Here is a 13,475-nt window from a genome sequence, read left to right on the forward strand (position 1 = left end):
TTCCAAAGCTTTAGCACACTGTTTGCTTTCCAAATTCTTTCTATTTTGTTGGATCAGCTCTCTGATTTCATTATAACTATTTACCAAGATTTGGGCATTCTTGTTAAGTGTTACAGCTTGTATTGATCTGTTTTGCGTTAAGCATTTATAGGATTTTCTGAAATTTTCATTTGGATCTTTTATCTGATCAACAAGCTTTTCCCAGTCCATGCTGTGGTATACTCATGTCTTCAAATTTATGCATTTGTATTTTTTTTTTTTTTAATATTGTTACATTTTCCTGCCTAATTGGTGTATGGCTTTACGGGCCATTCTTCTCATCGGGCAGAAAAAGTTCCGCTCAATGTTACAATATTTTGTGTAATATTAATATGCAGCGCAGTGCATCGAGGGTGGTGTGCCACGCAGGGCAACAAAAAAAATATTTTATTTTTCAGCTCCTATTTGCTTCACTCTGACCCTCCTTGCGTCAGCTGGACGTCGCCGGGGTTGGCACGCTGACACTCCTTCGATGACGTAGTGAGCGGGCTGCTCACCACGTTGATGATGATTTCCTCATTTAGGGGTTATGTGCTGGGGCTGCAATGTCTGCACGTATGTTCACAATGTGGTGTGAACAGTGGTCCCTCGCAGTCGTTCGGGCATCTTTTTTTAAAAACAGGCAGGCTTTTCGGATTGGGAGTTGGTGTTTTGCTAATTGTTAACGATTTTATTTGTTTTTCTAAGTGAGCGGGTGTGGTGGGGATTTTTTTCTTAAGATATTCGACACAGTGGTCTAGCTCAGCTTGTAGTTTTTGAGCTTTCGACCATTGGGGCGGTGGAGTGTTCGTATATAATAGCCACTTTATGTGCGCTATTCTCTTTTTTGCTTTATTTTGAACACCGCCCCTGTTTTTACCCATCACACCAACACTCTACTCACTCAGATCGCTGTTTCGCCTCTCACTGCCCGATAATCCAATCCAAGTTCCAGTTCCAGCTTGTTTTTTGTTGTTTTTTACTTCAGTCTATTCGTCCAGCGTTGGACGACTGTCACGGTCGCCATGTAATGATGAACTCCAATTAAGAACACAAGTCCGTTTTGAGTTGAATGCAGCCGTCGGGCTGACTTTATATTTATTCAATTTATTCTTTTGATTTTAGAGTAGGCAGAAATGGTTCTGCCAGCTCAACGTCTACAGAGTATCTGATTTTACAGTTTTGAATATATTTGGACTTAGGCTAATCCGCGTAGCTGCGCTGCCGGTACGCCAGCGGCGGAGCGGCGTTCTTATGTATATCTTATATATCTAGGCTTATCTGGAGAGCGAGCTATGTATGTACGTATATAATATGCATTTGGTCGGCGTGTGAATGCTGACCATGCACTTATACTTTTGGCCTTCAAGTGGGCAATGCACTTATACTTTGTGGCCTTCAAGTGGGCGATCATGTTACATCCGCCCTGGGCCTAACTGCGTGCATAAACATAAACATAAACATAGCAACAAAGTGCTGCCATATGTTAGTATGCTATTTTATTTAATTGTTCTTAATATTGCATAGGCACATACTACACTAATTCGGCTTACAATATTAAATAATATAATTTAGTCTACTGCACAGTTTTTTCGGCTGCATGGCTCAACACATGTTCTGTTCGATCATGTTCTGTTCAAACATGTTCTGTTCGAACATGCTCTGTTCGTACATGTTCTGTTCGAAGATGTTCTGTTCGAACATGTTCTGTTCGAGCATGATCTCTTCGAACATGTTCTGTTCGAACATGTTCTGTTTGAAAATGTTTTCTTCGAACGTGTTCTGTTCTAACATTTTATGTTCGAAAATGTTCTGTTCGAACATGTTTTGTTCGAACGTGTTCTGTTTGATCATGTTCTGTTCGAACATGTTCTGTTTCTTCTGTTCGAACATGTTCTGTTCGAAAATGTTCTCTTCGAACGTGTTCTGTTCGAACATTTTCTCTTCGAACGTGTTCTGTTCGAACATGTTCTCTTCGAACATGTTTTGTTCGAAAATGTTCTCTTCGAACATGTTCTGTTCAAACATATTCTGTTCGAACATGTTCTGTTCAAACATGTTCTGTTCGAACATGTTCTGTTCAAACATGTTCTGTTCGAACATGTTCTGTTCAAACATGTTCTGTTCGAACATGTTTTGTTCGAACATGTTCAGTTCGAACAAGTTCTATTCTATTCTATTCATTTTATTTGTCTTGTAAATTTCTATCGATTTGTCCAAAACTTTTTGCCACGCCCAGCCTAACGCATAAGCAGTTTGTTTCGTAGAGTTCAAGAGCTAAAAGATCAACTCCAGTAACGGAGAGTAGAGTTTTTATGAGTTCGAGGTTTTAACGATTGTAAATGCTTTAAAGAAATGGCGAGTTTACCTTCTCTGCAAGCAATTTCCGATTGCGTTGATCATTCAGAAGAAGGACTTACCACTAAGAGTTTCTCGTTTGAAACTGGTATGAAACTTCGTCCAACATTTTCCGAACAATATAAAGTAAACTAAAAACCGATGAAAATTTAAAAAGGTTTATTAAAACACCGGTATACCGGCAAGAATACAAAACCAAGAAACCACTACATCCTATAATTTCAGCCAATCACGGCCTCGACTCCAACAAGGACAGACCCCAGCTCTTCCGCGTTGAGGACCGCACTGCCCACCGCTCGTAGGAGTGGGTGCCTGGCAGTTTTGAGACCTGCCTCCCATAGTCCGCCCATGTGCGAGGGGGTGCGAACGCAAATTCGCATAATTAATTGAGTCCGACTGCTCCTGGATCCACTCGCGATGAGCCTGGCAATGGCGACTCGCTCCGACGAAGTTTATCGCGTTGTCTTAATAAACTGACTGCCGAAAACCTCGTCGATCAATGAACCTTTGAAAAGCCAATAAAAAGAAGTCAGTACTTAGATCTGGTACAATCTCTATGTGAACCGCCTTGGACGCAAAACAAACATATAAGGCAACGTAGGACTTGTACTGAGGCCTTCCTCGAATTTTCAATGTTGTATAGACAGGTCCACAAAAATCAAAGCCACATATCGGAAATGGGCGGAGAGTAGGGAGTCTATCTGCGGGTTTCCCATAATTTGTGTCATCGGTCGATGCTTGAATTAAAAACAGCGCACACATGATCGACTGCAAAGTTCCAAAGCGATTACGATCCAAATACGCTGTCATAGAATGCTCAAAAGGGGTCGCGGGCTTACATGAAAATTTGAATGGTTCAGATGCCGAAACTAGCTCTGTACAAATTGGGAGCGTTTCGTCATCAGCGAGGCGAAGTTTGCATCATATGATATAGGAGAGTTAGCTAGTCGCCACACAACTCACAACAACGATAAGTGGCACCAGTGCCCGTGTCCTCATGAATGAATGGGTTCAATCCTTAAATACTTATGCTAACCTTACAACCTTTACGAACTTTTTCAATTTCTACTGACACGAATATGTTTAATGTGCACCACTAGGCGCGTCGCGGACAACAATTAGTTTACTTAAATAGCACAAAAGAAAAATTCTTTTACTGGAACTTTTTGATTTTAATATTTAAGCGCGGCTTAGATAACGAAAGATAATCCCACATCTGAGGTGCTCCAAAGTTGGCAGCATATGAGCTGCGAGACCCGACAATGAACCTTAGAAAAAATATAAATCCAATCTGTAATGGCCAATAATAATGTTTATTTCTATCTGGTTCCCACTGAATTTTATAATATTAAAAAAAAATTTGATTTATTTTATTTAAACGACGGGGTTAATGCCTACCATGTTTTTATTATTCTGATTAAAATTCTAGTCTCAAATATTCTTTGAGTTTGTTTTTATTACGACACTTTTTTTTTTGCGAATTGTTATTCTTTTACGATAGCGATAATTGAATGCGTAAGTTTGGTCTTTTCCGAAACACGAAGAATTGGCAACTGGCGGGACAGACAGCCGAAATGCAGCGCCCAAGCTTAACGTAGGTAGATACAAAAGGAACAAGGAATGGGCGCCGTACAGATAAATGCGTGCGAGAACAGCGGTTTGCACTATGGGCATCGCAACTGCTACCACTAACTAATGTAATGATGAACTCCAATTCAGTGGTTCCCACTGAATTTTATAATATTAAAAAAAAATTTGATTTATTTTATTTAAACGACGGGGTTAATGCCTACCATGTTTTTATTATTCCGATTAAAATTCTAGTCTCAAATATTCTTTTTGACGTTACATAAGCGAAGAGCGCCTAGCATAGCCGAATGTATAATACGTTCAAGAATTTATCATGGTTGAAAAGTACGCTAAAACCAAATTGGTTTTTTTTAATTTCATTCAGACATCCTCCACCCTGGAGAGGGTTTCGAAGAATCGAACTCTTTTTACCTTATTTTTGTTACAGGGAGTAAATGCCTAGTCCAGTATATCTCTCAATTTTTGCATTCTTGTAAAATCGCGCAGTGTAACAAATCTGCAGATCAAGAACAAATTTATTGGTAGACAGATCAGAAACTGTGTATATAAACTGCTGCCTAACCCCAGTATGGTGATTTTCCTCGAAGTCCAGGAGATGATACCAAGATACCAATTATAGAAATTCTTTTATAAGTTGGTTGATTATTTTCCGCGTTGTGGTGTATGACCATTGTTGTTTTGTTCAATTTTAATTCAATTTATTGCTTTACTTAACATAGGTCAAGTCTACATCTTCCCTTCATGGGGAAGCTCGTTTAAACGAACTTGTCCGAGAGTTTTGGAAATCGAAGGCCATAGGTCAGACGTTTTCATTCCACTATTCAGAAAATATATTGTACACCGATTTAGAATTAGACTTATCAATGCAAGGAAATCAATTTGATCGTCTTGTTCTGTTAAGACCAAAACCTTAGTCCGTCCGATTCTTGAGTATGGACCACCTGTCTGGAGTCCTCAAGACGTAGTTTACTCATACCACATTGAATCGGTCCAAAAAATCCTTATTCCAGAAGACTACTCTTAATTAATTTGTATTCCCTAGCTGTCAGTAGAACGATGCTTGGAACAGTCTTTATTTGCAAGCTTAATAGTGGTGAAGTTAATAGTCCCGACTTGGTTAGTCGGCTAAGCTTCTCTGTTCCAGGTAGATTTAACTATGAGTTGCCTGACCCTTACAGAGAATTATTTTCTGACTATAATAGACTTTATTCTATTATTTGTAATCTTAACTCTCTTCCGCTCTTAAAACAATAACCGCTAACTTTTTTAATACATAATTGGATCTTACTAATATTTATATTTATTATACTTATTTTATATCATATTTTTATTATTATTTCCTCGTTTCTGTGGTCTTTTCTAAATTGCGTCTATATTCTCGCGAATCGAGTCGTATGACACACGGCAGCGGCCCTCGGTCTTATGGTCGGGGGACTCGGGCGCAAGAAAATAAGAAAAAAAAAGAGAGAGATGTCGATTTTATCGACTATCTGGTACCATGATTGCACATTCTTTTAGATTTGGCATCACTCACAGGGAGAATTTTTAAAATTTGCTTCAATATAACTTGGCCAGAAAATAATAAAATAAAGCAACTATACTTTATTGGATCGAAACCCTTCGTCTTGTTACATATTTATTAACGAATCCTGTGTACCTTTTTAATTAATGAGTTACGGGTATAAAAACCATTTTTCGGTGTTTTTTGTCACACTCCATGATTTGTTATATACAGTCATGGTCAAAATTATTTTCACAAAGTGCATTTTTGTGCATGGGTCACAAACAGTTGCTTGTGCAGCAAGTGGGGGGAGGTGAAATGCAAAAAAACTTTTGCTTTTGCAAATTCAAACCTATGCAGAGTCAGATGAAAGAAGAATTGAAAAAATAACTGTTCCTATGCGCAAGGAAGAGGCAAATGAAGAGATCTTTATCAGTTGTCAGAAGTATTTGCACACGGTTTCGTCGCATCACAATTATTTTCACAACGCAATTTCTTCTTCAGTGATTGGTTTAGAGTGACAAGTGCCGGTTTGTTTGCTTAAATACATTTAAATTATTGAATAAAAATTAGATTTAATCATTTTCCTATTACAGTTATTAAATAAAATGCCCAAAACAAAAGAGTTAACAGTTGAGGCCCGGGCTGGTATTGTTGCTAGGTTTAAAGCCGGTACACCTGCGGCCAAAATAGCTGAAATATATCAAATTTCGCGTAGAACTGTCTACTACTTAATAAAAAAGTTTGATACAGTTGGCACATTAAAAAATAAAAAAAGATCAGGCCGAAAACCTGTGCTGGACCAAAGGCAATGCAGGCAAATACTTGGAGTTGTGGCGAAGAATCCTAGTGCCAGTCCGGTAAAAATTGCCTTAGAATCAAAAAATACAATTGGCAAACAAGTTAGTAGTTCTACAATTCGTCGCAGGCTAAAAGAAGCTGATTTTAAGACATACGTTGTTCGCAAAACGATTGAGATCACACCAACCAACAAAACAAAACGTCTTCGATTTGCGTTGGAATATGTTAAGAAGCCTCTTGACTTTTGGTTTAATATTTTATGGACTGATGAGTCTGCATTTCAGTACCAGGGGTCATACAGCAAGCATTTTATGCATTTGAAAAATAATCAAAAGCATTTGGCAGCCCAGCCAACCAATAGATTTGGTGGGGGCACAGTCATGTTTTGGGGATGTCTTTCCTATTATGGATTCGGAGACTTGGTACCGATAGAAGGAACTTTAAATCAGAACGGATACCCTCTTATCTTAAACAACCATGCTTTTACGTCTGGAAATAGACTTTTTCCAACTACTGAATGGATTCTTCAGCAGGACAATGCTCCATGCCATAAGGGTAGGATACCAACAAAATTTTTAAACGACCTTAATCTGGCGGTTCTTCCGTGGCCCCCCCAAAGCCCAGACCTTAATATCATTGAAAACGTTTGGGCTTTTATTAAAAACCAACGAACTATTGATAAAAATAGAAAACGAGAGGGAGCCATCATTGAAATAGCGGAGATTTGGTCCAAATTGACATTAGAATTTGCACAAACTTTGGTAAGGTCAATACCAAAAAGACTTCAAGCAGTTATTGATGCCAAAGGTGGTGTTACAAAATATTAGTATTGTATTTATATAAAATAAAGAAATTCTTATGTTGAAATTAGATGTTAAGCTGAAATTTACTAAATTAAGTTGAGTGAAAATACTTTTGAAGCGCAATAAACATGTGAAAATACTATTGACAACTTGCATGCATATTTTCTTTTGCTTTAAGCTTTGTACTATGAACCGTTATCTTTCGTATTTCTTTTCGACTACCTTCTGCATAGATCAAGCTAAGCGATAAGAACTATTTCAGGCAAATCGGACAACAACAAGAAGAAATATAACAAAAAGAAGTTGAAGTTTGCAAATATTGTGCGTTGTGAAAATACTTTTGACCACCTCTGTACATGTAATAACTGCGAGGGTGCATAAGCTTAAGCTTGACAAAGAAAACTTTCTTTCCTTTATTTTATTATGTTCTGTTTGCAAAACTACAGTTTTAGAAAATGGTATATGTTTATTTTATTCATATTTTTTTTTGCCATTTTCTATCAGTATGCCAAAAAATATTAACCATGTCCACTCTACAATAAAGGTAAACGCTAGCAGGTTGCAATTGTGAGTAATCTCGAAAAGAGTATTTTCTAATTTTGTTTTTAGTGTCTCCATTTTCCTTACACACCCACACGCTGAGTATCGGAAGGGCGAGGAACACAATTATAGCGTTCGCTCTTGTTTTTAAATTGCAATTTTTGTTCACAAATACCATTTTATAATACGTTCCAAGATCTAATGCAATGTACGGTTTATAAAAATAAAGAATTTTGACGAATATTGTGTATCTAAAAATAAAACTGTGAGTATTTTTCTGTCTTGTGGATAAAATTATCTTTGAGTTACATGACATACGGAATATTTATGTTGGCTTTTTATTTGGTTTTAATTGTTGTTTTTGTTTCAACAAAAATAGTTGCAGAGCTATCATCGTATTAAGTCTAAAATGTTCCTGAATGTTGAGATGCATCCACACAAGACACATAGCCCATATGTGTTTTAATCGCGTCAATACCAAGTTTATTCCTCGTCTTCAATTGTTTATTTAGTTTTTAATTAACAGAGTGTTTAATTGTTCATTCTTAGAGATTAATCCAAGAAGCTAAAAAATGAGCGTAAGTTAATCGCCAAAAAAATTAATCAAAGTATAAGTTTCCAAGTTACTTTGAATTAAAATTTCACTGATTTGCAGACCTTTTTAAGCTGTTTATAAAGGAGTTTCAACTGTTTCAGATGATCTCAATACTTAACGTTTTTCAGCGTGCAATCAGCTCTAAAAAAGAATTAATTTATAACGTTTCATATGGAGAGTTAATGCTTAATGCTCAGTTTCCAGCAATGTTTGCGAGATAACTTTCCCGTTAAGTCAAGAAATAAACATATATATATGCCAAGCTCAAGGCATCGTGACCTCCAAATTCGTACACTCGGAGAAAAAAATAAAATCAGTAGTAAGCCGATATATATATTGTATATATATATATATATATATATAGAAACTTACTTACTGTCCACTTTCTGCCTAAGAAAGAATACTAACTTCGATATAAGATGATGAAATATCCATCCAGTGCCAATAAATCTCAGTTGCTTCCGTTTTATATTTATAAATACTGATATATTGGCTTTTTTATGTTTCTTTACAAATTCAACAGTTTTTATTGTAGAAATAAAGGAACTCTGAAAACCTAGTGGCGATCACACATTCAACCTAAAAAAGTTCTGATATACAGGGGTCGGTTCTCCGTAATCAGTCTGGGTTATAAATTCAGACAAACAACCTTTCAGCAAAGTTTCATTAAGCATTTCGATATTGCCTGAATGGTTAGGGAATGAGCATGCATTTGATTGCCAAATACTAAATTTTTACTATAAGAAATTTAAGGTTTTTGGTCCGTCTGTCCGTATGAACGTCTAGATCTCAGGAAATATAAAAGCTAGAAGGTTGAGATTAAGCATACAGATTGTAGAGACATAGACGCAGCGCAAGTTAGTTGGCCCATGTCTAACGCCGTAAATTCGCCCAAAAGTGCCAAGCCCATACTTTTGATAAATGTTTAGATTTTTCTTCGTTTTATTGTTGGTCTTGCAAATTTTTATCGGTACATAAAAAGTGATGAAATTTTCCGTTCGGTATCTGATAGTCGGGGATGTCGACTATAGAGCTGAAGCGGCGATTCACCACTGAAAATATTTTCAGAGGACAAATAAGTTTACTTTTTATATAAGCGCACAAACTCTGAAAATTAAAGATGGTTTCGCTGTTTAATTATTTGTCTTGCCAGTTTCCGTCGGTATCCCAAAAACATTTTTGAGACGTCCACAACCACAACGCGTAAAACATATATTTTTTCGACAAATAAAGTATGTATGATTACATTCTTGATCGCTAGTCGAGTCGACCATCCTATGCCTATCTAATGTATAACAAAAGAGAATATGCTATAGTCCAGTTCCCCGAGTGTAAATGCGTACGCGAAATTTCATCATTTTTTTTTCAAGTTTTTTGGCAATTCGATACAAATTTACGAGACTAATTAGATTATGAGAAATATCCAAAAATTGGTTTGTGGGCGTTAGAATGTGCGTGGTAACATGGGTCAACAAACTTGCGCTGCGTCTTTGTCTCTAGACAACCTTAACCTTCAAGCTTTTTTAGGTACTGAGATCTCGACGTTCATACCGGCAGAAATTGCTAGATCGACTTGGCTAATGATGAATATGCATATATGATGAATGCAAACGCGAAATTTCATCATTTCAAAATTGTTTAAAAATATCACAAAAATTCAAGAAGCGTGGGCGTGGCAGATTTGGGCGCTTTTAGGACGAAGGAGTGGGCTTGGACAATTTTTTTTTTGGCAAATCTATAGAAATTTAAAAGACTGTAGGCGTGGCAGTATTGGGCGGCTTGTGTGCGTGGCAAAAACTTTTTTTGGCAATTCGATAGAAATTTAAAAGGTAATAAATGTGTGAAAAAATATCGCGCCATCACACATTTTTCAAAAGTGTGGGAGTGGCAGTTTTGTGCGGTTTTTGGGCGTTAGAGTGGGCGTGGCAACCTGGGTCAACAAATCCCTAGAATCTGTATGCCTGATCTCAACCTTCTGCCCTTTTACAGATCGACTCGGCTATTGATCCTGATCAAGAAACGTTTCCTTCTGCTTCTTACATACTTTTCATCGAATCTAGTATACCCTTTTATCAAAGACACTAGAATAATGTCGTTGCTTTTGTTCTACGAGGAGCGGGTATAAAATATTTATGTAGCAACCGATGAACATAGCGGGCTCCATTTGAATTTATGGTGTGCTTATATGATATTCTTATTGACAACCAGCACCGACCAATAGTGAATATGGCGACAAGGTCACTTAATCCGGGAATGCCAGCTAACTCTAGGCGCGAACTAGAGTGTACTAGAGCCCTAAAAAAGAAGCTATTACCAACATGCCCACAATTAGAAAAATTACAACATGTTTAAGCCGGCATATTCAAGAAAGGTAGACGCAGCGCAAGTTTCTTTCAGTACGTTTCCACGCCCATCAACCACCGTAAACCACAAACATTTTGAAAAATATTTAAATTTTTATTGATTTTATCATTTGACTCTCAAATTTCTATTAATATGAAATTTGCTCATAAACCTGCCAAAACTTCCCATACATACATACATACCCATAAAATTACATGGATGGGAAATATCATAAGCTTAAAGTCATTTTTTTACGGAGAGAAGAACCACCGTTTCGAAACTTCAAATGATTTACCTAACTTTTACTATTATTCACTTATGTTCTTCCCATAACTTATGGTCGGATGAACAAATTGTTAATGTGGAGGTGATATCACCTCTCTCCAGAGACAAAAACTTTTGTGGGTTACTCTAAATCAATACTAAATACTGAAACTATTCAAAAGCGTGGGCGTGGAATTTTTGGCCGATTTTATTGCGTTAGAGTGGGAGCAGAAAAAAGTTTTTTTGCAAATCGATTAAAATTTACAAACTAAAAAAAAAAGTGTAAAAATATCAAAACACTTTCGACGGTTTGTGGTCGTTAGAGTGATCGTGGCAGCATGGGTCAATAAACTTGCCTTGCGTCCATGTCTCTAGAATCTGTAGGCTTAATGTCAGAAAGCTGAAATCGAGACGTTCATACGGACAGGCGGACATAGCTAGATCGACTTGACTAGTGATGCTGATCAATAATATATATACTTTTTATGGTCGGAAGGTGAAACAGGTTTCTGCCTGTTACATACTTTTAAACGAATCTATTTTACACTTTTATCCTACGAGTAACGGGTTGATAGAAAAATTGTTTGGCACGCCCACTCTGACGCCCAAAAAACTCCCTATTTTTCTCATTATATTCTCCAATTTCTCCTATATTCAAAATTGTCTCGTTTACACTTCCATCTGAGTTACGGGTATCTGATAGTCGGGAAACTCGATTATAGCAGTTTATCATGTTTTTGAAGCTTAGGGATATTTTAAAATTTAATTTAATTTAATTATACAAAAAATAAATAATTTTTCTACCGTTCGTCAGTCGTGAACTCTCACTACCCCACCCCATAAAAGCTGTTTATCGTATAACGATCCGGCAGTGTGCCCAGCTTAGGACTTGTCTTAGCAGACTAGAGTTTTTGTTTATTCTGAATGAAATATTTCGTCCCCGTTTATTAACTTTTCCAATTTCCGGAGTAGACACTCGTTTGTTGGCGAATTTCTTTTGTTGCTATCGGTGTGACTAGGCAAGCGATTCTTTGCGGTTTTTTGCTTATCCCTGAAGTCTTACGATTTTATAAAGTCAATCCAGCTAGCACCTCCTTTAGAACAGACAATTTCAGCAATTCTGAATGTCAGCTATGTACACACTACAAGGCGGATTCCAAAATAGCGAATATTGTAGAGGAAAGCCGTTTTGCATTCCTATCGGTTTCCGAGAATAGCGTGACCGTACGTGAAAAAATACTAATCACTGGCAGTTGCCATCAGATTGACATCAAACCACACATCAGGCAGTTAACCAATAAGAATTCGAGCACAGTTAAAGTCGTCAAGCATAAATGTATTAAATAAAATTGTATTTTATTGTATTATTATGCCTATACTGTATATCTCTAACTAAACACCCTTATTTTCCATAGGATGAATTGACCAAGGAGCAAACTGCATGTAAGGTTATAACATATTTTACTAATTTCTTAACTAAAAAGCATTTCCTAACAGTACTACGTAATGCATTTAATGCTTTTGACCCTGAAAAAAATGGATATATCAACACAGCTATGGTGGGTACGATACTTAGCATGTTGGGTCATCAACTTGATGATGCAACTCTTGCTGACATTATCGCTGAAGTCGATGAGGATGGCTCGGGCCAAATTGAATTTGAAGAATTTACCACACTGGCAGCCCGCTTCCTTGTGGAAGAGGACGCTGAAGCTATGATGGCTGAATTGAAGGAAGCTTTCCGCCTTTACGACAAAGAAGGAAATGGATATATAACTACTGGTGTTCTTCGTGAAATCCTGCGCGAACTAGACGATAAATTGACAAATGACGACCTGGACATGATGATCGAGGAAATTGATTCCGATGGATCGGGCACTGTTGATTTTGATGGTATATAAATCATACAGCTATGATTGGCTATTTTATGACATATTTTATTTTATAGAATTTATGGAAGTAATGACCGGTGGCGATGATTAAAAGAATATCAAAAGAGTACATCGAAATAAGTATTTTAATTTAAACAATGCAATCAAAATTGTATGACATCAGAAAACATTATATTAAATTATTTTGTCTAAAGTAAATAAGTAAATTGATCGTATGAAAACGTAAAATATTGTATTCTTACGAATTTTTTGAAACCCTTTTAAATTATTTTAAGTATTCCTGCCAAATAGAACGGTCTCGCAATCGGTTCCACGCAAACAGTATAGTATAATAAAAGTATAATTTAATGTCCTCGTCCTAAAAAAGGGCTTGGGAAGGGGAAAAGGAATCCGCAATTGAGGCACACCGTATTTCAGTCATTGGATCTTTGTAAGCCTCTCTCATCTCCCCAACATAAAGAGAATAAACATTAAAAGTGCCTATTAAATAGTTAAGTTTGTACCGTCATCAGTCTTCACTTAACTGTCGCTTGATCGTAAAACGATCCTTGTGGTCTATCACTTCCACAGTGTTGGTTACGTTGGCGGTGTTGTTGGAGGCCTTGGACTGCGGCACTTTTGTCGAACTGCATTTTCTTTGTTGCTATCAGTCTGACCCAACGAGCCATTTGTATTCCTCCCTTTGCTTCAGGCTCTTGGCTGCTCGATATGTGAATCTTCAGATCAGCGACGTAATAAAAATTTAGAAGCACTTAAAATAAATGGTTTAT

General features: G+C 37.0%; 1 protein-coding gene across 1 annotated transcript; it reads left to right on the forward strand.

The window, feature by feature from the left end:
* Nucleotides 1-8,054: 8,054 nt before the first annotated feature.
* LOC6725076 (troponin C) lies at nucleotides 8,055-12,933 on the forward strand. Its single transcript, XM_002106068.4, has 4 exons — nucleotides 8,055-8,189; nucleotides 12,229-12,256; nucleotides 12,311-12,706; nucleotides 12,762-12,933. The coding sequence occupies exons 1-4, from the start codon at nucleotides 8,184-8,186 to the stop codon at nucleotides 12,794-12,796; spliced, it is 465 nt and encodes a 154-aa protein (XP_002106104.1). The 5' UTR covers nucleotides 8,055-8,183; the 3' UTR covers nucleotides 12,797-12,933.
* The last annotated feature ends 542 nt before the right edge of the window (nucleotides 12,934-13,475 follow it).

Source organism: Drosophila simulans, chromosome 2R, assembly GCF_016746395.2.
Source record: "Drosophila simulans strain w501 chromosome 2R, Prin_Dsim_3.1, whole genome shotgun sequence".
NCBI lineage: Eukaryota > Metazoa > Arthropoda > Insecta > Diptera > Drosophilidae > Drosophila > Drosophila simulans.

Coding starts and splice junctions, on each gene's coding strand:
- LOC6725076 (XM_002106068.4), top strand. Junction 12,257..12,310: donor GACCAAGGAGCAAACTGCAT/GTAAGGTTATAA, acceptor ATTTCCTAACAG/TACTACGTAATGCATTTAAT. Junction 12,707..12,761: donor GGGCACTGTTGATTTTGATG/GTATATAAATCA, acceptor TTTATTTTATAG/AATTTATGGAAGTAATGACC.